This window comes from Crinia signifera, chromosome 4, assembly GCF_055691185.1.
Source record: "Crinia signifera chromosome 4, ASM5569118v1, whole genome shotgun sequence".
Classification (NCBI taxonomy): domain Eukaryota; kingdom Metazoa; phylum Chordata; class Amphibia; order Anura; family Myobatrachidae; genus Crinia; species Crinia signifera.
In genome coordinates, this window is record NC_139220.1 from 44,206,772 (window position 1) to 44,234,279 (window position 27,508).

Sequence of the window (27,508 nt, forward strand, 5' to 3'; positions counted from 1 at the left end):
ACTACGGTACCGTACGTAGTGAAACTGGGCGCCCTGCTACCTCGGTATTTCAATTGATGGTAACTCATACCGAACCCGCTGGAGGATCTTGCTATGAATGTAGCCAGCAGTCAACAGTACAATTCAGTGTTATTCTTGATTCAGTTTGGACTATATAGTCTTGGATGGACCAAGTCGATCCCAAGTAAAAAAAAAAGATAAACTCATGTCGACCTTGTGTCACCTTCCCGTCGACCTATCTTTAGGTGTCTAACTAGACGGGTTTGACTAAGCGTGGTCGATCTAGACAAGGTCGACTCTGTTAGTCACCCAGCCGCTGCCACTTACCAGTAGATCTGTCTGTAGCTCGGTTTACTGAGGAGGTTTTAATAACCCCACTGTGTGTTATGCTGCTTAACCAACCCAGAGCTGCCGCACTCTGTGCATCTACACATCCCTGCAGAGAACGGCTTCTGGGCTTTCCCGGCTAATGTGCCGTAACTACAACTATCACCTCCCTTTCAAAGAGGTCAATATGACTGCTGGGATGTAAACATCACCTCCTCGTGTGTGGAATCCTTATGATGTTAAGTATCATCCTTTGTAATTCTTCTATACAAATATATATGGAAAACAATAAATAATATCAAATCAAATTAATGTGAAAAACTTTATTCCTGAAGACACGACAACAGCGTTTAACCCTTTCCTTTAGTAATGTAAAAAAAAAAAAAAGAAAACCATGTAAGTGGCGCAAATACATGTGTACCCTCACACAGCCTCAATGGGTTTATTTACTAAGATAAGTGTTCTATTGAAGATGGGATGTTGCTGTGGGCAACCAATCAGATTCTATTATCTTCTAGAAGGTATTAAATTAATAAGTAGATTCTGATTGGTTTGCTATGGGCAACATCACATCTTCAATAGTACCTCCATCTTAGTAAATATACCACAATATGTCTGTGGCTGACTTTTTCTTTAGCATTTAACCTGATGGCTGCAACAGGATAAATACCGGCCGCTTTAGCATGTAGCCCACAAGTGCTGGGCAGCTTCGTTTTTACATGGACTGATTCAGACCTGTTTGCTAGGCAGCATATATTCGCTGCCTAGCAAGCAGGTGAATGGCGCCCACCTCCAAAATCCCCTCTGTAGCACCTGAGGGGATGTGTATGCGAACAGCGATTTCATGGGGACGTCATCAGGGGTTCCCCCGATGTCGCCCCCTGCCTCCCCTACCCGTACCAACGCCTTGGCAAGTGTGATACTCGGCAAAGGCGTTCACACAGGCGGTCTGCACGGATCCGATACGATTTGCCGGCGGTCGGGATCCCGGCGGTCGGAATCCCGACACTGGAATCCCGACCGCCGAAATCCCGACAAGGGGGGGACATGGATCGCCCCCCCTTGCGGGCTCGCTGCGCTCGCCACGCAGCGGGCCCGGTGCCTCGCTACGCTCGGCACGCTATTTTATTCTCCCTCTATGGGTGTCGTGGACACCCACAGAGGGAGAAAGTTTCGGGATTTCGGCGGTCGGGATTCCAGTGTCGGGATTCCGACCGCCGGGATCCCGACCGCCGGCAAATTAACTGCATCCCGTCTGCACATGTACAAATACACACATGGGGCCGAATGTGACCCCTTCCCAACAAGCCTGAATCAGGCTTTTAGATTCAAGCTTGACGACGCCCTCTATGTAGATCAGTTGAGACGATTTGTGGTGCTGCATACACATTCTTGGGCCAAATGGTCGGAGATTAGCAATTTGACCCCATTATTGCACCTATTCGTAGGCAGTATTGTCAGTCAACCAATTATTGTTCTCCACAAGGAAGGGCTTCTGGGAATAGGAAATCTCACTGGCCATATATGCATTAGCCATGCATGGAAGGCAGATATTAGCTCATAGTCACTGGCAAGTTTGTTTCGATGGCCTATCTGCAGCGCAGCAATAAAAAAACACTAGGATAGATGGTCCCAGGCGTTGGATTTTTTTTTTTTTTTGTATTGCGGCAGTTTTTTTTCTCAGGTCTTCTATGATTAAGGGCCCGATTCAGGTCTGATCGCACGGCTGCAAATTTGCATGACGGCCAATAGACTGTGCATAGGCCAATAGACTGTGCATACATACCTAGGTACCATTGCTCCACTGACCTGTTGGCTTGAGGGACATCCTCTACCACCTGCCGGATCTTGATTGCAACGTTCTCCCTATTGACGGCTGCTCCTGCACTGGGATTCTGTTCTGCAGACTGCTCCTTCCCGCTGGTCACTTCTGAGCTGAGCACACTCATTTGTTTTGTTAAAGATGGGACTGGACTTAAATGGCTCTTCAGGGGTGGAGCTAAGCTTCACTGTTGACTTACCATTAGCAGATGTGCTACATTGTTAAATAGCCTGTGAATTCCACAATATGTTCTCCCTTCATGAACCCTCAGCATACAGGGATGGCCTTTGTGATTGCTGAGCAGAACATATATTTAAGAGATCAGTGTCCGAGTGGACAAATACAATATGGAAAATGATAGATCTAGGCCACAGTTAAGTTGCAAGTATAGTCAGAAAACTGAGGGAGAAATAAGTACATTTACAGAGGAGAAAGTCCTCACAAAACTCTCAAACCTGAAAGTGGATAAATCAATGGGGACAGATGGGATACATCCAAGGATACTAAAAGAGCTTAAAGGGGAGCTGGTAAAAGCAATAACAGGATTATTCAACCAGTTACTAGCTACTGGAATAATCCCAGAGGACTGGAAAACTGCGAATGTAGTCCCACTAGAGGTAAGCAACTATCGACCAGTGAGCCTTATGCTGGGTACACACCAGGACGACTAGGGCCCGATCCCCTCAATCTAGATCCAATTCCGACCAATTGGATGTAGATTGTGTGGTGATTGGGCCCTTTTCTGTCCTGGTGTTGACCGATACCGATCCGATGCGCGGTCCCGCGGGTCGGTCGTTATTCAGATCCTACCTGCTGCAGGTAGGATCTGAATAACGACCATACAGCCGGGTGCAGGTCGCCATCGGATCGGACCCGCTCACGGTGCACATCGTGAGCGGGTCGTGCCCCCCCGCGTGAGCGGGTCGGACGAGACACTGACGACCCGCTCACAATGTGCATCGTGAGCGGGTCGTCGTGGTGTGTACCCTACATTACATTAGTAGTAGGAAAATTGATGGAAACACTCTTAAAACAAAGAGTTGAAGAATATCTCAAAACCAGCAATTTACAGGATCAGAAACAGCATGGGTTTACTGGGGGAAGATCATGTTAAACAAATCTTATTGACTTTTTTGACTGGGTGACTAAAGTAATAGATCAAGGTGGGGCTGTAGATGCAGCTTATCTAGACTTCAGTAAGGCTTTTGACACTGTCCCATATCGCAGACTGTTAAATAAACTTGAAAGCTTGGGATTGGATTTTAAGATAGTTGAATAGATAAGAGCGTGGTTGCAGGAGAGAAAACAGAAAGTTGTAGTAAACGGAGTACAGTCAAAGGAGGGAAAGGTTACAAGTGGGGTACCCCAGGGATCTGTACTTGGACCAGTGCTTTTTAATATCTTTATTGGTGATATTGCAAATGGAATTGAGGGTAAAATGTGCCTTTTTGCAGATGACACAAAGGTATGCAACAGGGTAGACACACCAGGAGGGGTAAAACAAATGATTGATGATCTAGGTAGATTAGAGGAATGGTCAAGAGCATAACAACTACAGTTTAATGCCAAAAAATGCAAAATCATGCACTTGGGTCTCAGAAATCCAAAGACTAAATATAGTATAAATGGCACTATAATGGAAACTACTGAGGAAGAGAGGGATCTAGGTGTCACTATTTCAGGGGACTTAAAGGCAGGTAGGCAAAATAACAAAGCAATGAAGAAGGCAAGTCAGATGCTTGGTTGCATAGGGAGAGGTATCAGCAGTAGAAAGAAGTAATAATGCCACTGTATAGGTCATTGGTACGACCTCACCTAGAGTATTGTGTTCAGTTCTGGAGGCCATATCTCCAGAAGGACATAAATACATTAGAGACAGTACAAAGAAGGGCAACTAAAATGGTGCATGGCCTACATCACAAAACGTACCAGGAAAGACTAAAATATCTTAATATGTATACTTTAGACCAGAGAAGGGAAAGGGGGGACATGATAGAAACTTTCAAATAACTTATATCAAGGGCTTTAACAAGGTACAGGTAGGAGACATTCTTCACAGGAAGAGGAGCAGCAGAACACAAGGACATGCATTGACACTAGAGGGAGGAAGATTCAGGGGAAATTTGAGGAAGAATTACTTCACAGAAAGAGTAGTAAAAGTGGAATAGCCTCCCATCAGAGGTGGTAGACGCAAATACAGTAGTACAATTTAAACATGCTTGGGATAAGCATATTGATATCCTTACAAAAAAATAAGGCTCAAATATGGTTTGAGGTAACATGTTTAAAAAAGGGGCAGACTAGATGGGCCAAGTGGTTCTTATCTGCCGTCAAATTCTATGTTTTTAGGCCAGCAGAGTGAATCAATGAGGCTATCAATTGCAAGGGATATTCACAGATGAATGTAAGTGCTGTAATATGCGTCTACTGTACAAGGTTACAAAGAAAAATCCAAACTGGGTACACCATAGTTAATCTATATCTGAACGTACCCGAGTGAGTGATACTGGCATGGTAGGTGGACGGGGACCTCTTAACAGGTCTGCTAGATAAACAGGGGGCTACTGGGTCAGATTAAGCTGTCACAATATTGCAACAAGTCGTTGCTGTTAAGAAAGAATAGCTGTGGGCCTCTCTACTGAAATCTATCAGGCAGCTCTTTATAAAGCAGCAGAGATTTACTCCACAGGCAAATCACAGTCTGGGGACCGGCTTTAAACTCCCACTGAGACAATGTAGCGAGTTCAGAGGAATTTTATGAGTATGTTAGTTGAGTGCTAGAAAAATGTATTTCTAACTGTGCACCGTTCCTGGGAACTATGATCACACAGTGACTGGGGAGATAATAAGGCCAATGCCTATTGTTCAGTTTCATACTCCGTGATCAAAGAGACAATATTTAAAGAAAAATAAATGTGCATAACTTGTACACAGTCAGCCTTGGGCATATGGAGGTGGTAATTCAATAGCATTCAGGACAAAAACGTGAAAAACTCATGTCGACTTTTCGACTGTTGACCTTGCCATTGTCGACCTACTGCTTGTGTCGACCCTCCAACCCTGTTGACCTTAACCATGTCAACCTATTCCATGTGTCAACCTAAGCCATGTCGACTATCAGTGGTCGACCTAATGGTTGACTTAATGACCCATACCAAATTAGACTTTCCCCAACAATAACATTTTTTTTAAGCTGAGTAACGTTTAATGAATTATGCAACAAAAAATAAAAATTATATATACGCGACTTGCGACACACCAAACTTTTACCTGAAACCTTTTTTTTCCTTTATTTTTGACACACCAAAAATGCTCCATGAAGAAGGCTTTTGAAAGCTGAAACGCGTTGAGAAATACGGACACTATCCACAATCAGGACCCCTCACAAACAACGCATGGCAACTCCGTGACGCAACCCCGGAAGACTCTACAGCAAGCGCTGATACTGAGGACGCGGCACGGCAGGACCATCCGTGAAAGGAAGGGTAAGTAGGAGGCAGACACTGCACGAGAGGCAGGAGGGCTCCCAGTCGGGCGGCGGAACACCACGCACACACCGACAATATCGGTTACGGCGAGGTGATCCTGTCACCCGCTCCAGTGCACACACCGGAAACACCGGGACCGCTACACGCTGTGGGATCCACACGCGTGCGGCGGTAACACGTTTGACAGGCTGTTCGCACACTGGCATACCCTAGGCTGCACCAACAGTTAACGCTTCCGAAAATCCACACCCCGCACCCACACCGTGGCAAGTTCTAAAGGGGTACCCGAATTCTGACATTGTGTCTGAGCAGCGGGACGCCACACTCAGACAGAGACTTTCTGCATTTTTGCAATTACCAGCAACCAAACTTTTGGGACATTTAACTTTAAACTAAGGAATCGTCTGCTTACCCCCAATCACCTTGGCAAGACGGGCAGCAAGCCCGGTGCGCAAGTCTTTTTGGGGAGATAGTTGTCTAGAAGTATTGTGATCATTTAGACCACTGTTGCAGACGACAATTCATTGTGTTACAACTTTGCTTGTATTTTATTTTGTTTCATTTACGATACCACTCAGTAAAAGCATTTTTTTGCATCACTGTGTCAGACACAATTTACATTTACATTCGATTGGACACACACCAGGGCAAAGCTCAGCACTAACCCCCATTATTTCCTATGACTACCAATATTAGAATAGTTTGAGTCGGACTATACTTAAGTGCTTTGAAGCTAGTCTGACCAGGGAACACTCAGTGCGCAGGTACACCCCCAGTATCCAAAAGTTGCCAAGGCACACCATCAGACCCCCACAGGAAATAAAACACATTGGCCCCACAGGAAAAAACAACCCATTGCAGTGTGCCATGGCAGTGGTTGAACAATGCTGTCTATAAGGGAATAGATAGAATAGGATTGGTTTCCCATAGCAACATCCCACCTTCAGTAGAGCGTCCATCTTAGTAAATAAACCACTCAGTGTTCACATGCAAAGGACTTAAAAGGAGAGTGAACTACACCCTAACCAAAGCCAGAGGATCACAGGGTAATATCCTCCTGCAGACAATCTCTTGCAAACTGTGTTGAAATTAAACAATGTAAACTATCTTCCAGTAATCATGCAGCTTTCCCTGATTAGGCAGAGAATAAGCAACATCTCTTGCCATCTACCATGTATTCTGACAAATATGGCCTGTATTCAGTGTTCGGTCTAAAACAGCATATTTTCTGCCTGAAAAAAAAAAATGTCTAGATGAATTGTACTATTCACAATCATTTTTCTAGACCAGTGGTTCCCAAACTGTGCGCCGTGGCTCCCTGGGGTGCCTCGGGACATATGCAGGGGTGCCCTGGGTTGGTAGTCCGGAACCAACTCAAATTATTAATGGTTAATTATTTATAAGCAAAACCAGTGCTGGTGGCTGCCAATCATAAAATGTGTACAAATAGAAGCAATTCCTGCCCTTTTCCACATAACTGACCCTAAGAATCGCATATAAATCCAATCTAATTAAAATAAATTTGGCCTAGGGGTGCCGCGAAAAAAATTCTTATACTCTAGGGTGCCGTGATTAAAAAAAGATTGGGAACCCCTGTTCTAGACAGTCTAAAGCATTTCGCCTGTAAACTCATTACCTTTGCCTAAATGAGTCATTTAGACTTTTTGTTTCAAATTGTCTAAATTCAGTAATGTTAATCTGATTTAGCCTATTTAGTGTCTGATTGTCTAAATGGATTCTACAGTTTTCAGTCAGGATTAAGCCAATGTGAACTAGACAATTTCTTCTGTCAGGACTGCTCTACAAAACCTTAAATATTATTGAACAGAGTTCTTTTATAGTCCATGAGCAAGAACCATAAAATCCAGCAAATTTACAGACTTCGATTCCAGGATCCGTTCTGGTTCAAGGTCTAAGGGCCTCATTCAGACCTGATCGTTGGCCTGCAAATTCACAGGCCGAGCGATTACACTAGGCAACAGCCAAAAAGGATCCAATGTAAAAACAACCAATTCTTACTAATTTCAATGCGCTGAACATGAATATGATGTTTGAAATTGTTTATTAGTTCAAGTTTTGAAGATCCTTCAGGCCCTAAATCCAGATTAACAAAAACATTTGATTGTTTCTACAAGAACAATTAAGATTAACGTAATGTCTGCAATAAGCATGGAGTGCGTTAAACATCCAAGGCTGTTGTGTGACCTAGGAAAGCATGTGACTCGGGGGTCCAATAAGGACTTATGGAAGGGCAGTGTTAGCTGGGATATCAGGGCAGGAAAGGGAGGAGTCTTCCTCTCTTTACTGAAGTTTTCCCTCCCTCCCTTGTGTTATTATGGTTGGGTTTTTAATTGCGTTGGCTGATAGGTGGGAAAGAACAGCAGGTTAATAGAATTAGTTCTTAATCAAATGATGATGCTACATATATGTTTGCTTTCGGTGCGCTCGCCTCTCATTGGCTTAGGCCTTCGTTCGATCACCCACTCCGGGGCAGCGACCCCACCCGGATGGGTGGGTAGTCAATGCAGTAGGTCCATCGGATACCGCTTGTTAGGGTAGGCTTGATTACGTATGAAGATTGTGTGGGTGGAGCTTAGTTAATTAGCCGTTCTTTCTGGGCCACCATTAATTAATTAATTATTAATAAATGAATCTAGCTTAAAAGTGCTAAAAGTCTCTGAGTCTTTATTTTAGGTTTAGTTTTGAAATGTAATGTATATACATGCTAGAGGTCACACACATCAGATGCTAGGAAGTTTAATCCGCAAGAAGGGGACACTTCATTTCTTTTTCCAAAGGAACATATAAGTACAAGGAACTCCTGGGCTAAGAAGCTCTTTGGGTGGACAGATGGCATAATGAATCTGGAATAAAATATGTTCTGTGCTTTGCAAATGCAAGGCCGGGCACTGCAGACACTAAGTCACCTGCTCTAAATGAAGACTGGACATATAAAGGGGGAAATTAGTAGATGTTTTGGTACTTTTGAAGGTTTCCCGGCGACACTGCCTCCGGATCGCATGCGATTTGCGTATGATTTGCATGATATTTGCATACAATGCGATTTAGCACACCCCACTATCCACATCAGCCTGAAGCATGGCTAGTGCAGCGTTCCCAGAAAATGAGCCCCGCGATGGAAAATCAACATCATTAAAACCTCATTGCATTTCCTAAACAAATACATGAAAGCTAAATTCCATGAGGTGATTTTCTGCCTCACTGCTAAAGATGGCTCCTTAGCTTCCACCAAAAAGGTCGATGTTTCAGGTCAGGGGAATAATGATTGAATTTGGCCAAAGACTCATACCAATTACTCTGAATCAGTAATATTTTTCTGCAAAAATAGGTCAAGATACTCCAGGTCTGGGGTGGATCAATAAATATAAAAAAAGAGAGAAAGAGAAAAAGAGAAAGAGAGAGCGAGAGAGAGAGCGAGATTGTATTTAGAAACAAGGTGACTTTAAAATAAAACTGATCTTATGGAAAGTACATTTTGGCCCAGAACAGGTTCATGCAGGAACCCAGTTCTTGATGATGTCATATTTAATTAGAGGTTTAAGGAACTGAGTTCCTGCTGAAAAATAGCACTGCTCTTAATGCTAAAAACGATGTGTGAAAGTGGCAGAAGTGACCCCAGCTCGATCTCAGCTGGGAAAGAAGGAGAAACCCATTCTTAGGGTGGATTTAGCATTCACCAGACACACCTGCTGGCATCATCATTCTTTCCCTGCCTGTACATGTTTCTCTGGACATACAGGACTATTCCTAACTGTTTCAGGATTTACCACTGCTTCAAAAATAATAATTTAAATTTAAGATATTTAGAATGGTATTTACAGGTTTTTTTTACTATTTTTTTTAAAGTAATGTATTAAAATAACATTTTTAATAATGATAACTGACCAATGTAGCCTGTGGAACATTTGTTGTATAAAAACAAAATAAAGAAATTAGTTGATCCGCATTAAAGCACAAGTTCACTTGGTTCACGAGTCTCCTAGTGCCGCTTGTCTTCTTCGCTCTACATCTATACAGGGTTGCCATACCACTCTTGAGGGCACGGGAAGCAAGTTATCCCCTGGGGGACGCCGGGGCACCAATGCGCTATATATATATATATATATATATATATATCCACAAGCCCCCAAACATTGGTAAGTCAGAAAATAGAGAAATATCTACAATCAACGGCGCTGAGTGATACAATGTGAAACAACTATATACTACATGTTCCTTTTGTGTAGAATGGATGATCAATCGTAAATAACGTGTAAACAATGTCCTCCGCCGGTTTCCTCCGTTTGGTGTCCAAGATCCACCAGACATATGAGAGGAGATGAAGAAATAAAAAAAGGAGGCAATGTGTAATATTGTCACCTCAACGGGGAAGTTGATAGGGGACATTGAAAGGGTCTCTTTGTGCTTGACCAATAAAAAAAGCGTACCGCACTCCCACATATAGGAGTAATCACAGGTGCCAAAAGGTTTCTTTATCCTCCGCTAGTGTTAGCCCTCCACCATAGGTAGGTATAGATTCCTTGCCCCAACTGTCATGAAACATGTCATGGTGAAACACATAGCGGTATCTTTAACTTTCTAAGGGTCAATAGGCGACACAAGGAGGGCGTACTACACTCACGATTTTTATGGCGTATATACGCATATTTTTTCCTGTTAGTTGGTGTTCGGGAGATAACTTTCTCATCCTCCAAATGTTAATATGTGCAATAAAAACCTTAAAAAAAAGTATACAGATTCCCCAAAGTATGGACGCGTTTCGGCTCAATATGAGCCCGTCTTAAAAGGCTTCTATTGAGCAAAAAATGCATCGTTAAAAGCCCCTCCATCGTCTGCACATGAACATCGGCAAGTGTGTGTATGCTGTGACAAATCACCCCCAGTGAACAAGCCATTAGTCACACTAGATTCCAAAGCCATCAGTAAGAAGCCAAATACATGCACTCGATTCTACAGCGTTGCCATTGCTACCCCCTATTATTATTATTATAATTTTATTTATAAGGCGCCACAAGTGTTTCGCAGCGCCGTACAGGGAGACAAAACTTGGCATAACATTGAATAAATAACAAAATAGAGTACAAATAAAGAGCGCCACAGTTCAATACACATTACAGCTTAAATATAAGTAGTGAGGACTCAATTAACATAGTATAAGAGGCTTGAGGCCAATGATGGAGATGAGTATGCAGACAAAGATGGTCACTGAGTGTTTGAGTATAGGAGAGCTGTGAGTGAAATGTGAAGAGAAGAGGGCTTTGACAACAGGAGGGAAGAGGGCCCTGCTCAGAGGAGCTTACAATCTACCGATGTTAATTGATTAGATATGGATGACATCCAAGTTTTGTGTATACATTCAAGATGGAACCCAAGAGTAATGCCTTAGATTTATTCTCTTAATGAGACCCTTATCTTCATATGCTGCTTACACGGCTATCCACATGTCGGGGAAAATGCAATAGCCTGCGAGGGAATTCCTGCAAGTCTGTCCAAGGTTTTAAAACCGCAATCATTTAAAAGGCAAAAAAATGTCAGTTTTGTCTTTTAAATGATTGCTGCTTTAAAAAATATAGGCGGTCTCGTAGGAATTCCCAACCGGTTTGCATCTCACGGGCTATTACATTTTGCTTGTTGTGTGCTAACATATTCCCAGGAATTATGGGAAAACACGCTGGTCTATAGCCAGGTCTGTGGTCCCCGTGGCCCTATTCAGTTCATTAAGATTTGTATTCTCACCTGGATTGATTGTGATTTACCAAATCTTTAGCTGTATCACTATAGCAACCTTCCACCTAGCGTAGTTCGCTCTGTGTGCGCTGATCATACAGCAACTTTTTGTTTCTCCACATCATTATTGAATGAATATACTGTATATGTAAAGTCTGGTCTGGCACTGTAGGTGCAGGGATTATAACTGGCCCGGGTTCTTGCCTCAATAGGAGTGGTGCTGGCTTTGACCGTATCTCCCCCGTTTCGGGCTCTGCCCGTCTTCAGGATATCAGATTAAAGTAACTGTCAGGCCGAATATACAAACTCCACACAGTGAGGCTGGTTTCACACACTCCGGCTCCTGCCGGACGGTGAAATCCCGCACGGCCAGGGAGCCGTGCCGCACACACTAGTTTATTATGGAAGGGATGGCCACAGCCCGGCAGCCGTCCCTTCCAGTGGCGGGATCCGGCTGCAACCGTGCGGCCGGGTCGTGGCCGTCCCGTGTGAATGGACACAATAGTGTCCATTCACAACTAATGTGTGCGGCACGGCTCCCTGGCCGTGCGGGATTTCGCCGTCCGGCAGGAGCCGGAGTGTGTGAAACCGGCCTTAGGGCAATTGATAGGAATCGGACCAATGACCTCAGTGCTGTGAGACAGTAATGCTAACCATTACACCATCCATGCAGCCAACCAGAGAGGTTGCAAACGTGATCCTCAAGGCGCCCCAACGGTCCAAGTTTTAAGTATATCCATGCTTGGCCACAGTTGACAATTAGTACCGCTGCCAATTTTATTGACCCATCTGTGATGAGCCATGCATATACTTAAACCTGGAGTATTTAGGTGCCTTAAGTACAGTGTTTGAAAACCTCTGATCTATACTATTTCAGTCAGTCTTGCCAGGAGTATCTTTCCTAGATTTCTTGAAGGTATTGTCACTTAGGCTGACATCAATAAGCCCTGGCCCACTCCACAACACCATGATTCATGGGTCTGCAAAGAGGGGGCGGGGCAAAACGGTCACAAAATGATGCAAGTCACGTCATGTTATCCCGTCCCTTGCCCAGAGGGCCGCGAATTTCAGCATTTTTTGTTGTGGGGAAGGGGCTGCGGGGGCTCCAGGGAGCAACAAAACCCCACAAGTTGATATTGAGCGCTGATTGTATATTCTGTACTGCTGCTGAACCCGTAGGGGGATTACCAAACCCCTAAAAAAGTATGCACAAGAAAAAATAGAATAGGAGCAGCGCTGTACTGAATATAAAAATATTTAATTATGAAATGCAATTAAACATGTTATCACAGTCAATAATAGACAGACAAGACTTACACACACATAACATGAAAAACTCCCCCCTACAACTGGTGCTGGTTAAATTTGTTAGTTCAATATGCAATTGCAGGTTCCTTGCTCATATACAGAGCCAGTTAGTAGGTTAATACTGAGTTCAAGTCCCCACAGAAATGTGCACATTTATCGTGGTATACTTAATTGTAATGCGGGGGTCATGCAGATAGCTTGTAAGCAGCGGTGAATTTCTCTGACCGTTAGCACTCGGTCATATCCAAGAACAATTCATCAGGCAGATGTTATTGGCAGCCTCAGTGTCCCCTCTCAACGTGTTTCTCCACCTTGGTATCCTCTCAGCGGCTTCCTAAGGAGAAGTGTGCTCCAGGGAGCATGCTGGAGACTTGCCTACCCCCCCCCCCCCCCCCCATTAGGTGCAATACACTGGGGCATTTCTGGCTGCTAATGTAGACCAAACTGTTTTAAATCAGAGCATTCACCAGTGGCGTAGCTACATCTGTGGTGGGTGCCGCTGGCTGAACTGACAGGTGACCCAGGCAGCAGTAAACCCTGAGCTTGTCCCGCCCCTTACATATCTAATGAGTGGGACCAAATGCAATGCATATTTTTGGAATAGGGTTAATCCCCACCACCTCAAGCGCTCCCTTCACCTGCTGAACCCAGGTAGGAAAGTTAGGCCTTAATTGCAGTGCATATTTAATGAGCGAGTTGGGGGGGGGGGGGGGGGGGGGGGCGCCGGAATTTTTCTGGGCAGGGGGGAGAAAAATTTATAGCTACGCCACTGCCATTCACATTGGACAAACCAAGCTTTATCCAAAATACATCCATAGAACATCAGCCTTCATCCAATCAGAAAATTTCTTCACAGAACAAGAGCAACCTGTACTCAATCAGATCATTAGAACAAAAATCAGGTCAGCCATACAGATCCCACATACAGAATATCGTGTTAGAATAGTTATATTTCAATGCATTGTTCCTTCATATTGAAAAATAAATCTTACACATTTTGTAACCTTGCTTTTGTTTCAAACTTGGTCGTAAAACGGTCTGTGTTTATTGTTTTCCAGCTTAACCAATAAAGGGGATACATAAGAGCATTCCTTCATGCTTGTTCACACACTTACACTTTGACGGGCGCTTAATTAAACTTAAAAACCCACAATAAATTTGTTTAATTATCACCGAGATTCCCACAAATCTTCTAAACTTTCAAGGGAGACCATAACTTAGAAAAAGGCTGCGGATTTAGAGCCTTTGCAAGCCTTGTAAAATAAGCGGTTTGCCACATGTGGTATAAACTGATAAGTCAACTCGTCGTAGGGATTAGGAAGTAATCAAAGCCGTAAAGAACTGTATTTTTATTTTACATCTTTTACCAATTACTCCTCATGCTAACAACGATGTGTGCAAGTGGCTGAGGTAAGCGTAACCCCAGCTTGTTCTCTGCTAAATCCTCCCTCAGAAAAGGCATAGTGAGCCTCTGCCTGCATGTAGGTGTTTCTTAGTACATAGGGAATACATTTTTTTCTATACTTTCAAACTGTAGGTCAATTGTCCGCAAACATTTTCTGTCCGGCCCTAATCAAAGCAGTTACATGAATTCCCTTCTCTTCTAGAAACAAAAAAAAAAAAGGATAATATACAGAATGTTATTTACACAATTCTTTAATTATTAAGGGGGTATTCCATGTCGGGCACTATTTCCGACAGTGGAAATAGTGCCCTCCACCTATTCAAGGCGGATTTCAACAAAACAGATCAGACTTTTAAACCAGTCGGACCTGTTTGGTTGGAAACGGTCATCAATTGGTAAATTCATGGCCGTTTCTCGACAATCCATGGCCATTTTCACCGACACGCCCCCTTTTCGACACTCGACAAGCGGAACATTGAAGTCCTACAATATATGTATAGAGTAGATATGTTTGTGAGTGTGTTTATGTATATATATATATATATATATATATATATATATCTATAGATAGATATATATATGTATGTACACAAGACCTGCACTCTCACCCTGTATGGAGGTAGCCGCTGGGGTGCCATATAAATAGCAGTGTATATACATATAAAAAGAAAACAGCACTCACCAGACTTCAGCAGTAAAGGTCATCAGGAACAGTAGGCCCCGTTTTTATTTAAGTAAATAAGGAGCCTGCCGACGTTTCGGTCCTACAGGACCATTCTCAAGGCAGTTGAATTCCAATGAGGCAACCCCTTTCCATGCTGTTTTTTGTTGCCTCATTGGAATTCAACTGCCTTGAGAATGGTCCTGTAGGACCGAAACGTCGGCAGGCTCCTTATTTACTTAAATAAAAACGGGACCTACTGTTCCTGATGACCTTTACTGCTGAAGTCTGGTGAGTGCGGTTTTCCTTTTGGGAGCTACTGTGTATATATATATATATATATATATATATATATATATATATATATATATATATATAATATATAATGGTTGGTGGGTCCTGGCACTCGCTATACAAGGCTTACTTAGCCTGTTGCCATCCGCATTTAGGAACCAAGGCAGTCCCACAATATCGCAATATTCCGGCGGCACTCAGGAATCAACTGAACAAGAAGCACAGCCTCACACGGGTATTAGCCGACGTTTCAATAAGGTTTACTTATTTTCATCAGGTTTTTATATATAAAATTATTAATTTTGAGAAATAGATCTATGAATGAAATGTGTGTAGCAACATCAATTGCTCCCTGATGTAAATATAAGTGCACATTTTTAAAAACAGTCAATATAGAAGGGAGTAAACCCAATTTTACATGGACCAGACCCAGATGAGTAGTAGCTCAGTCTTTCTAAAAGAAAAAGGTAAAAACCTGAATTTCTTTTTATAACTCAGTCCAGTTGCAGCGGTGCTGTTGCCTTAGGGGGGTTAATCCGAGATAACTAACACCACATCTGGGTAACTGCTTAATGGGGGTAAGCCACCGAACATCCACCAAGTCATCAGCTTACAGCACCCTGTGCAGAGGGATCACCAGGAAGTGTGGTAAAAGTGCAAGAAGAGTGTCCTCAATACTTTGCTGAAATCCACGTCCCAACCCACAAATACAGTAACTCATGAGTTTCTTTCTGGGTTCTAAAGGAACAGGCATGTAAAGTCTTTAGTTGGTGAATGGTGCAACTCAATTTAATGTACGTACATTTGACATAATAATTGACAATAATGCACATACCTTTTTATACAACTAACATACGGCTTTCGGCACACAACTGTGACCATCAACTGTGTTTGTAAAGCGTCACTATGTGTAGTATGATATAGAAATGCGCAGGACTGCCATCTGGTGGAGAGTTTGAAGACTGCGATATGCAATCAGCTGTGAATGTTGTTGCCCAGTTGTTGGAGGCTGTTTTTATCCTACAAACTCTAGGACTTGAAGTTGTAGTTCAATGACCACTAGAGAGTCAGAGGTTGGTAATGTCTGAAATTCAGCGTGTGCGGAAAGCTCAAAACATTATCATCAATTTGTAATATATTTATAATCTGTTCATGAATGTTCAGTCTGAGTAAAAATGCCTACAGCAATTCCCAATGACGGGATCAGCTTACTACTCCACTAGGCAGCATAGAGTTCTGCATAATTGTCAATAGGTTAGGACAGACGTTGACAGTAGACTGGAGTGAAAAGGTTGAAATTGAGATATTCAAAATCTACTAGTGTGGAAAAGTTGTGACTTGACCTGAATAGGAAACGTGCAAAAGCATTTAGCTCTGAAATCAACATCTTCTGTTCCGGCAAGACACCTAAAGTTTTGCTTTTTAGATGAAAATAACGAAATGTATGAAAAAGTTCGGTACTTGTGAGTTATCCGGGCTCCCGATTTTTTGATTGTATGCCTTAAGTTAAGGCATACAATCCGATGCGATGCGATACGATATCGCATCGCATCACATCGCATCCGACCATCGGATGCGATGACCCGATTTTTCCATAGGAATCAATGTTAAAATGATTCCTATGGAAAAAGGGGTCCTTTTCATACCCCTACTATCCAAGTGGGCATGGAGTTGGATATAAACCTGTGGCGAGCGTAGCGAGCCACCGAGCCCGAAGCGTGGCGAGCGAAGCGAGCCCCGCGAGGGGACGGTATTCCGTGTCCCCTCGCGGGGCTCGCTACGCTCGCCACAGGTTTATATCCAACTCCATGCCCACTTGGATAGTAGGGGTATGAAAAGGACCCCTTTTTCCCATTGAATTCCATGTTAAAATGGACTCAGTCCATTTTAACATTGATTCCTATGGAAAAATCGGGTCATCGCATCGCATCGCATCCGATGGTCGCATGCGATGCGATGCGATGTCCCGATCCGACCCGATTTTAAAATCGGACGCCCGGATAACTCACAAGTACCAAAAGTTCTAATCTAGTTAAAATAATGTCAGGGCGTCTTAAGGTGGCCATACATCAGAAAGATATTGTACCCAATCATACAATCTCAACTGATTGTAAGATGGATTGTATGCAGATTGTGTGCACATCTTATGTACATAATCATACAATCAATCATCAGATGGATTGTATGACTGATTGTATGATGGATTGTATGCAGATTGTGTGCACATCTTGTGTACACAATCATGCAGTAGATGGATTGTATGATTGATTGTATGATCAATTGTGTGTAGATTGTGTGTCCAAAAACCACCAAGGACTGCCGGGGATTTCAAGGGAAATTGTACACAATCATGAGCGCAATCGATCTTAAGATCGATCTTTCTGATGTATGGCCAGCTTTACAGTGGTTCATTAATATACTTTAGCATAGTGTAAAAAAAAAAAAAAAAAAAAAAAAAAGAATACGAGCTTGTCGCAGTGCAAAGTTAATGACTTTGGTGGGAGGGAAAAATCCCTGATAACGGACCCGTTTTCATGGTAACAATTGTGAATCATATGTGTTTTCACCTGAAAGTGTTTTTTTTGGGGGGTGGCGGGGGCTGTGGTGGCAGATTAAGAGTATGCTCTGTAGTTCAAGTGACCAAGAGAAAAAATTTGGGGTAAAAAATCCCTTGTGTTTGCCCTTAAAAGAATAGTGCACCTCTGTGTCTTCTAATGTCCAACTCTTTGCTTATTTTTTAATCAATGTTCTTGATTTTATTTTTCTAAACATTAGATGTATTTGTTTATTACAGCACAATGCACTTATTTAACTGTTACAGGTTGAGTATCCCTTATCTTTTGCATAATTATATTCTCTAATGCAGCCCAATCATGCATAGGGGATGCACAACTGTTTTCAGACCAATTCATGTTTAAAATAAACTGCCACAATTAAAGACAATAAACAGAAGTGTTTCAAATACTGCACCTAAATAACAAAGCGTAATGCATTGTTTGCTGGACTTACTATAGCATTCAGTAAAGAGTTGGAAATGAGAAGACACAGAGGTGCACTATTCTATTAAGGGCAAACAAAAGGGATTTACCCTGATATTTTGCCCCAAGTTTTTTCTCTTGGTCACTCCAAAAAAAAATCTTTCAGGTGAAAACACACAATATTCACAATTGTGACCATGAAACCGTGTCAGTTATCAGGGATTTTCTTCTCCCACCAAAGCTCGTTTTTTTTACTATGCTAAAGTATATTAATGAACCACTATAAGACGTCCTGACATAATTTTAACTAGATCGGAGCTTCATACATTTCGTTATTTTCATCTAAAAAGTGACACTTTAGGCCTCTTGCCAGAACAGAAGATGTTGACTCAGAGCAAAAAGCTTTTGCACGTTTCTTATTCAGGTCAAGTCACAACTTTCCCACACTTGCCGATTTTGAATCTCTCAATTTCAACTTTTTCATTCCGCCCTAGTGGACAGGCTGAAATATGAGGCAGCGCTATTTAAAATGTCCCATTCAGGCTGCACTTTGGAGCCAGGGTGTCCTTTTATTGAAGTTCCAGAAAAACTTTTTAGAAACAATCTAATCTATCAGAGCTATCATCTTAACATATATAATGGTATATACTGTATATATAATGGTATATTACATGTGAAACATGTAAGGCTTATTCAGATATGTACGTAATTCCAATATTTATGGAGTCAAATGATTGTCGTCTGACTGCGATTTTTTCGGAAAGTGATTCAGTGTCTGATATAATTTAGGGGTGATTATGGGGACTGGCAGTAAATGCAGGTGTGTCATGACCATTATTGGGGTGCGTCTCAGCCTACAACTATGATCCTGTAACATAGCGCCAGTGTCTCACTCATGCATCAATTTTGTACAAATATTAGATTGATTAGAGAGTTGATTAGTGAAGGATCAGCCAGGCTATCACAGTATTAACATATTTCCACACGTGCGCTATGCAAGGAATCACCGCTGTGAATGCATTAAGCCTGCATCAGGCCCACATTAGATAAAATGCAATATACAATTGCTCCAAAGCTTTCTCTCTACAACTGAGCCTACAGTTTACACACACCCTCCACCTGTACCGTTTCAGCTGGTACGGCTCCATCTGACAGCAGCGCGGCCTCGCAGACTGGGGAGTGGCGTGGCCTGGCAGGCGGGGAGAGACGCAGCTTGGCAAGAGGGGAGCAGAGTGGCAGGCGGGGAGCAGAATGTCTAGGGGGAAGGGAGCAGGGAAAATGCAAGGCCCCTATGCCCACATCCCCTATTTGCACCACTTTTTATGCATGAGATGTTGGGGAGTATGTATTTATGGTGGATGAATACCAACATATTTACTGACATCACTCACACCGCCCCCTCAGAGCAAGGCGAGTGAAGCAAGCCATGCAAGAGTACGCAATACACTAATTGGGGTACTGCATGCTCAGGTGTCGACATTGACACCAAAAAAAACATGAAAAACTCATGTTGACCTTGTGAAAATCAACCTAATGACTATTGGCGTAGACCAGTGATGGGGAACCTTCGGCCCTCCAACAGTTGTTGGACTACATATCCCAGCATGCCCTGCAACAGTTATAGCATGACCAAATATCAAAACTGTAGCAGGGCATGCTGGGATGTGTAGTTCAACAAGAGCTGGAGGACCGAAGGTTCCCCATCCCTGGCGTAGACACTGCCTGTGTGCGGTACCACGCCCAGATTTATGTAATAGCAATAAATCAAACAATGCGTCAAATGAAATGTATTTATTGTTGGTAAATAGAACATTTTTCATAAGAAAACAAATGCCTTCATATCAAAGACACAATAAGTGTTCTCAAAACATATTTTTTCTATTGTACAGATATAATACAAAGGCTCACATTTACAATGCGACAGAAACAAAAATGAAATATACAGTAGTAGTTGGCATATCGCCAGCACTACAGGCCGCTAGAGGTCCATCACTAATCTGCGGCACATTCTGTCTCCACTCCAGTGCTTTAGTTGGCCAATCACTAGAAGCCCCGGGTTTATGAAATGGCATTCACTCGTTGTATCTAGACAGCTTAAGTCTGGGTATAATGTTCATGGACTGTAGTTCTTGGAACAGTAGCTTGCAGGCGTATGGGATTCTCAGGGAAGACACATGACAGGAGGACTTGCAGTAATGGCACCTATAAAACACACACAATAGTTACATTTAATACTTACATTTAAAGGCAAAAATGGGATTTTCTCTCAGTCCATAAGGGATACTTGGGTAGCTTAATACAATGGGGTACAGACAGGGTCTAAAAGGAGCCAATGCACATAAAAACTTCTTCAACAGGGTGTGCTGGCTCCTCCCCTCTATGCCCCCACCTCTAGCTAAGCTTAGGAAAACTGTGTCTGAAGGAGGGATACATACATGAGAGGAGGAACAAACAGATATGAGTGGTGAGACTAGCGAACCAACACCCCCAAACAAAAATAGACCAACAACGGCTGGTCAAACAGACAGCAACAACTGATAAAACAACCACATCATAAGGGGGAGAACAGCAAGGAAATAAAACCTGCAGTCAACGAACCACCAAATGGGGAGCCCAGTATCCCTTATGGACTAAGGGCCTTATTCTGGTTCACTCACAGAGGCAAATTCCTTCTCAAATGGACAAAACCATGTGCACTGCAGGTGGGGCAGATGTAACTTGTGCAGAGAATTAGATTTGGGTGGGGTTTTACTTCAAAGTGAGATCTACATTGCAGTGTAAAATAAAACAGTCAGTATTTACCCTGCACAGAAACAAGATAACTCACCCAAATCTAACTCTCTCTGCACCTGTTACATCTGCCCCAACTGCAGTGCACATGGTTCTGCCCATTTGAGAAGGAATGTTCCTCTTCGAGTGAACTTAGAATAATAGACTAAGAGAAAAGGATTTAACGGTAGGTAATTAAAATCCCATTTTCTCTGGCATCCATAAGGGATGCTGCAGTAGCTTAGTACATTGGGGACGTCCCAAAGCTTCCAGCACGCGTGGGAACGTGGGAAGATGACTGCAGCACCTCCCTTCCAAACTGGGTATCCTCATTGGCTAGGGTGTCAAATTGGTATTGTTCCCAGACCATGTAGCGGCCCGGCACAATTGCAAGGCCGAGACACTCCAAGCAGCCGCCCACAAAGACCCCCACCAATCTAGTAGAATGTGCCTTAAATTGACTGTGGAATAGTCAAAGCCGCTGAAGCATATGCCTGCTGGATAGTTAGCTGAATCCATTGAGCAATAGACTGCTTTGACGCAGGAAAGCCCTTCTTTTTCACATCATACAACACGAAAAGAGTATTCATCTTATGAACCCTAGCTGTTTGTTGAAGATATAACTTCAACGCTCTTACAACATCCAAAGTCTCTGGTATGAAAGAAGTCTCAGACTTTGCCGGAACCACAATCAGCTGATTTAAATGAAACGCCAAAACCACCTTTGGTAGAAACCTCTGGCAGGTCCTGAGTTCTGTTCTATCCTCATAAAAGGTCAGATAAGGACTTTTGAAAGAGCAAGCCCCAATTCAGACATGCGTCTTGCTGACCCAAAGCCAAAAGCACAACTACCATGAAGAATGTAGAAAGTTCAGCACCAACGTCAAGTCCCACGGTGCTGTGGGAGGTACAAATGGGGGCTGAATATGAAGAAACCCTTGTAAAAAGGTCTGAATTTCTGGCATAATAGCCAATTTTCTTTGAAAGAAAATAGACAAAACAGAGATCTGTACTTTCATGGAACCTAGACGTAAGCCCAGATCCACACCTGCCTGTACGAAACGTAGTAAACGGCCCAACTTAAACTCCACTGGAGAAAACTTCCGCCCTTCACACCAAGAGGTATAATTCCTCCAGATAAGGTGATAATGTTTTGACGTAACTGGTTTTCTGGCCAGAAACATAGTAGATATGACTTTACTTGGAATACCATTTTCGGCTAGGATGAACCGCTAAACTGCCAGGCCGTTAAATGAAGCAGCTTTAAATTCGGGTAAAAGAATGGTCCTCGAACGACAGGTTTAGGAGGTCTGCATACCACATTCTCTGAGGCCAATCTGGTGCAATCAGGATCGCCTCTACCCGCTCCTGTCTGACCTTCTGAAGAACCTGGGGAACAATGGAATTGGAGGGAAAGGGTATACCATCTGATAAGGCCAAGAACTGTACAGCGCATGCACAGCTGTCGCCCGAGGATCTCAGGTCCTGGAAGAGTACAGCAGGAGCTTCTTATTGAGCCAAGATGCCATGAGATCTATCTGCGGATAGCCCCATCAGTTCGTGATCTGTTGAAAAATCATAGGGTGTAAGCCCCCCTTCTTTTTGTGTAGATCGTGGCGGTTAGATATCCGACTCCCAGTACTCCACACCCGGGATGAACGCAGCTGAAATCGGCAACATATGCCCTTCTGCCCAGACAGGCCCTGATGTATGTAAAGAAATAAGACTGCTCATAGAGGCACAAGATGTGTGGTAGTTGCTTTTGTAAATTAACAAATAAAACATTAATAAAATAAACCTTTTTTATTGACTATTGAACAGGCATACTGGATAATGAAACATATTCAGAAAGATAAAATAAATCCTTAATTGCATATAATTAGAGTCACTGAGTGGCACAATGGATGCTGTCCAGCAGTTGTTCCCTGGACGAGGCTTTTATTAACAGGTCATCCAGGTATGAAATTATGTTAACCCCTTGGATTTGGAGCAGAGATATCATCTCCGCCATTACTTTGGTAAAATACCCCTCAGTGCCATTGATAAGCCGAACGGCAACACTTGGAATTGGTAGTGTTCTTTCCCCAGGGCAATCCTGAGGTATGCCTTTGGGAAAACCTCTGCCCTCTGCATAGAGAAGGGACTGGTATAACAACCTGTGCTTTTGGCAATTTCTGTATAGCGTTTAGAAATAATGGGGTAGATTTATTAAGCTCGGTGAAGTGATAAAGTGTCTGTTTTTTATCACCGTCCAATCAGCTCCTACCTGTCATGTTTCAAACCAAGCCTGTAACGTCACAGGTAGGAGCTGATTGGCCGGTGATAAAAACCAGACAGTTTTTCACTTCACCGAGCTTAATAAATCTACCCCAATGTTCTTGTCTCCTGAGGAACTGGTAGACTTGTTTTGGGGAATTTGTAAAAACTCTAGTCTGTATCCCTGGGAGACTAGGTTCTTCACCCAGGAATCCTGACAAGAAACTTGCCAAACCAGAGTGAAAAACCTTAAGCGGGCCCCCACCTTGAGTCCCCCTACCAATGGAGGACTGGCATCATGCTGAAGATTTTGAAGAGGCAGAGCCAGTACCCTGGTCCTGTGGAACAGAGGCAGCAGGCTTACGTGGATTCCCCTGACAGCATTGGAAGCACCCCTGGCCCTTCCCCTGAACCTATGAGTTTGAAAGGACTGAAGAGAAGGTCCTGGATACAAACGCCTGGCTGGTGGAACCGCGGACGGGAGGAAGATCGACTTTCCCGCTGTAGCCTTAGAGATCCAGGCATTTAATTCAGCTATGAAAAGCCATTCCCCAATAAAGGGGAGAGCTTCCACACTCTTCTTTAAGTCATTATCTGCAGTCCATTGTCTAAGCCATAAGTTCTGCGTTCAGACACCACCATCATAGAAGTTCAGGCATTAATAGTGCCAACCTCCTTAAAGGAATCACAGATGACACGTACTGTGTCCTAAATGTGTTTTACCAGTTGTACCATTTCTACTTGTCCCCCACTAAGCCCTCCTGTAGTTGACCAGCCCATGAATGTATGGCATGAGATATCTCAGCCATCATAGATTTCATAGAACTAAGCCAGGCCAGCTCTGAAATATCTCCGCCCGCCCACCCCCCCACCTGAAGCTTCATTGGTTCACCCCTGTACCAGCTTTTCAGCAATGATCTGGAGGTCTCTGAAGGAGCTGGCGTCCTGCTGCAGCGCTGTGAGGCAGAGAGAAAAGGTGCCAGGAAGCCGATGGTCCCGCTCTGAGTAGGCTCTGCCCCCAACAGGGGCGCCAGTGTCTGCTTGTTATTTATACTGGTAATATCTCCCGGAGGTTTAAAAATGAAGTGCAAGCACCACCTTTTACCTAACTGTTGGTAGTCCACGCAGGGGAACTATGGGATCCCCCATGCGAAGGTCCGTATGTTCCCACTGCAGTAATGCCGCACTGCTACCGGGTTCCCTGGCTTCTACTCACCACTCCAGTGACCTTCGGACAGAATGCTAAGGGTGTGCGGCAGCTGTGGGCGGTACACTAACACTCAGGACTGGCGTCCTGTCAGCGGGGATGGAGCAGGCCTCTAAAGAGGTTGGTTACCCATCCCTCCCTTAGCTCCCACCAAGCAGGTATGCTGTTGTCCAGACAGCATACCTGAGATTAAAATAAAATAATAAACTGAAGAAAACTTTCTGTGAGCGTGCATCCTCTCCTGAGGGCATAATTTTCTAAACTGAGCTGGGGGTGACGGCATAGTGGGGAGAAGCCAGCACACCCAGGTGAAGAAGTTTTTATGTGCATGGGCTCCTTTGGACCCAGTCTATTCCCCATTGTACTAAGCTACCCCAGTATCCCTTATGGATGCCAGAGATCCAAGGGTGACATCTGCAACTCCTCCCGTTAACTCTGCCCAACCCAGCCTAACCTACAAATCCTGCCATACCTCATTTTCCAGTAACCTGGTTATACTTATACTCTTGGGGAAATGGGCACATGCCAGAAATAGACTTACCAGCCGGAATAGCCAAGTAACCCGCATTCTCCGCAGACATCTACCTCAAAGGCATCGCTTGAGATCATCAGTCTCTCCAGCAGTAGCATGCTGGCTCCATAGCCAATCAAACAATCACGCTCCATTTCCCCAAGTCGTAACCCACCATCGCGGGATCGGCCTTCGGTGGGCTGCCTGATGGGGTAGGACAAAGAAGCCAGATTACAGACAGATCATGATCTGCAGCAATAATACATTTGAAAAACTGATCATATATTTTTATGGGTCACAAGAAGTGTGCGTAGCACTGAGCATGGAGAATTGTACAATACAACAGAAGAGCGAGATAGGACTGGGAAATAATTATACCGCAGAATGAGATACAGTTAATACCACCAGCAATCGGTCACACAGCCTCTGTATAAGGCAGACAAAGGACCAGAGCCATTGTACGCTAAGTTGTGAAGCAAGAGGATGGAGGGACCTGCTTCTTGTAGCTTAAAGTCTATAGGATTTTATTTTTTTTCTGATGGTGGGGAGTTTTAGTTTTAATACAGGTGTAAACGACCCATGCTGCACAGACTATACCAGTGTGACTAGTTCTATATACACGCAGAGATCAATTTAAAGGTGGCAAAGGGTTAGTTTATTAGGGTGGCACATACCAGCAGTTCTCGCTGGGGCTGAGCAGAATAGCAAGTTAAACACAGCCCTGGTATTTGCTTTGGAAGACATCCACTGACAGCCTCACTGCAGCCTTTCTACACATGTCTGGAACAGATGCTGCAGGGTCTGCACAACAACCAAATTAGGGCACACTGTGCAGGACAAGCACACGGGGAAAACGGTCATCTAGAAAATGTCCATGTATATGCTAGAACAGGAAGCCACAGATGTGTCCTCATACACCAAGCATTGGTGTGCCATACGGCTCCAGACACCTGGCAAGACTTCGGCGTGTCTCGTTGGGCGCGTAAAAGTCCATGCCGCAACAAAACAGGACTGTGCGGTGTGTCATGAACTTATCATAAGTGTAAGATAAGTGTATGTGATAGATCTTTATGTACTGAGCAATGACACCTCTGTGCTATATAGAATGGATATAGTTACAGATAAAGGGTTCTATACAATCTAAAGCTGGTGAAGGGTGTGCTGACTTTGTTAGGCATTTGGTTTGGCTCAAATTAAAAACATTATACAAAATGACAAACTTGTACTATCAAAACTAGAGAAGCGAATTCTGGCTAATTTTGTCCATCCCAGGACTCAAGAATGAAAAAAAAAATATCAATGCCGGAAATGACTTGATCAATGAAGATACTATTGTTTTGTACTCTGTCTGGCCGCAGCAGATTCCAACACCTGATCGCTGGGCTGCGAATCTGTGAATATGTTTGCAGCTGTGCACACATGGAGACATTCATTCACCAGCGAATGAATTCCCCCTGTTTGCAGCGCCAAGTAAACCAGAACTGCGATGCCCGTGGTGAGAAAGAGCCCGTTTATGACCTCAACGGCCCTCTCTCCCAATGGCAAGGGAATGCCCAGCAAATGCCAGCTGCATGCCCCCAAATGGCTGCCCGCTGTTAATCACACCGAGTTTGTAATCGCACAAAGGGCTCACTCATGCACACTGTGGACCGTGCCCATGCACGGTCCTCCAATGATCGCCAGGTCTGAGCTGCTTAAGCCCAAAAATTCTGTAATTGGCGTTTCCACTGCAACATCTCGATCCCCGAATTGGGTTCCCTAAGCAAGACCTGACTAAGAATGAATATGATTGGATAGGACAAAGCAGACATTATGGGGTATTTAAAGTCCCCATTTAAATTTCTGAATCTTACCACTATCAATATACTGTACTGTCCTAAAGAAAATAATCTGGTGGATTTCCAGTATTTACAGATGGGTCTGAGCTGATTTTGCAAGTGATACTTAAGCTGGGTACACACTAGTGGTCCCATCTGCAGATACACCTAAAGACGGATCTGTTGTGACTGACCTCAAAACTAAGCGGGCGCATGTCCATTGAGCTCTCCTTCATCGGCGGCTCCTACAGCGCTGTACAGGCGGATCGCCCGTACCGTACAAACAGAACAATGCACCAATATATTTTTAGCTATATCAGGCATCGGCTGTGTTGCACGTCCGAAGCAATATATCTGTCAACGATGCATGTGTCCAGAGGAGCCTGCAGCCCATACGCTAACAGCAGCTAACGTTACAAGCGATGCATATACACGTGTATGCACCGCGTGTAAGACCAGTGTGGACAGATGTGTACTTATGAAGTGTAGCCCTTGTTGCATGTTCCGTAAGCAAAAATTAAGCATTTTTCCATTGCTCGCTGTACATATTTGCTGGCTGATAAACTTACCGTGTAAGAACGGCCCTCGGGCCCCTAGCTCGCGCATGCATCTTGTCCAGCACCATGTGCTTCAACTTCTGATAGTACACAGGTCCGAAGTAAATGTAGGCCTCAAGAGGTTCACTAAGAGAGACAATACACAGACATTTTGCAGTTGTCATGTGAATACGAAAATATACTTTTATATACTTAAATGCCTACCACAGGCCAACCTAAGTCCACTCCCCACTTCCACTATCCTCTTGTTCAACATTTAAAAAGTTAAATCTATTCTAGTTTATGTTCATTGATCACGTTAAGCAAACGTTTAGGATTTGGTGAGGATTGTTAATTATCTCCTGAAATGTCACCTGTTTT

General features: G+C 43.6%; 1 protein-coding gene across 2 annotated transcripts in view; it reads right to left on the reverse strand.

Moving 5' to 3' along the window:
- Nucleotides 1-19,807: 19,807 nt before the first annotated feature.
- POLR3B (RNA polymerase III subunit B) overlaps nt 19,808-27,508 on the reverse strand; it is a 147,763-nt gene continuing 140,062 nt past the window's right edge. For both annotated transcript variants that reach the window (XM_083181668.1, XM_083181667.1), the window contains exons 26-28: nt 27,161-27,274; nt 24,805-24,978; nt 19,808-20,233 (exon numbers count right to left, since the gene is read on the reverse strand). In XM_083181668.1, coding sequence (XP_083037794.1) covers nt 20,104-20,233; nt 24,805-24,978; nt 27,161-27,274 — 418 coding nt within the window. In that variant the 3' untranslated portion in view covers nt 19,808-20,103. The remainder of the gene's footprint in view (nt 20,234-24,804; nt 24,979-27,160; nt 27,275-27,508) is intronic.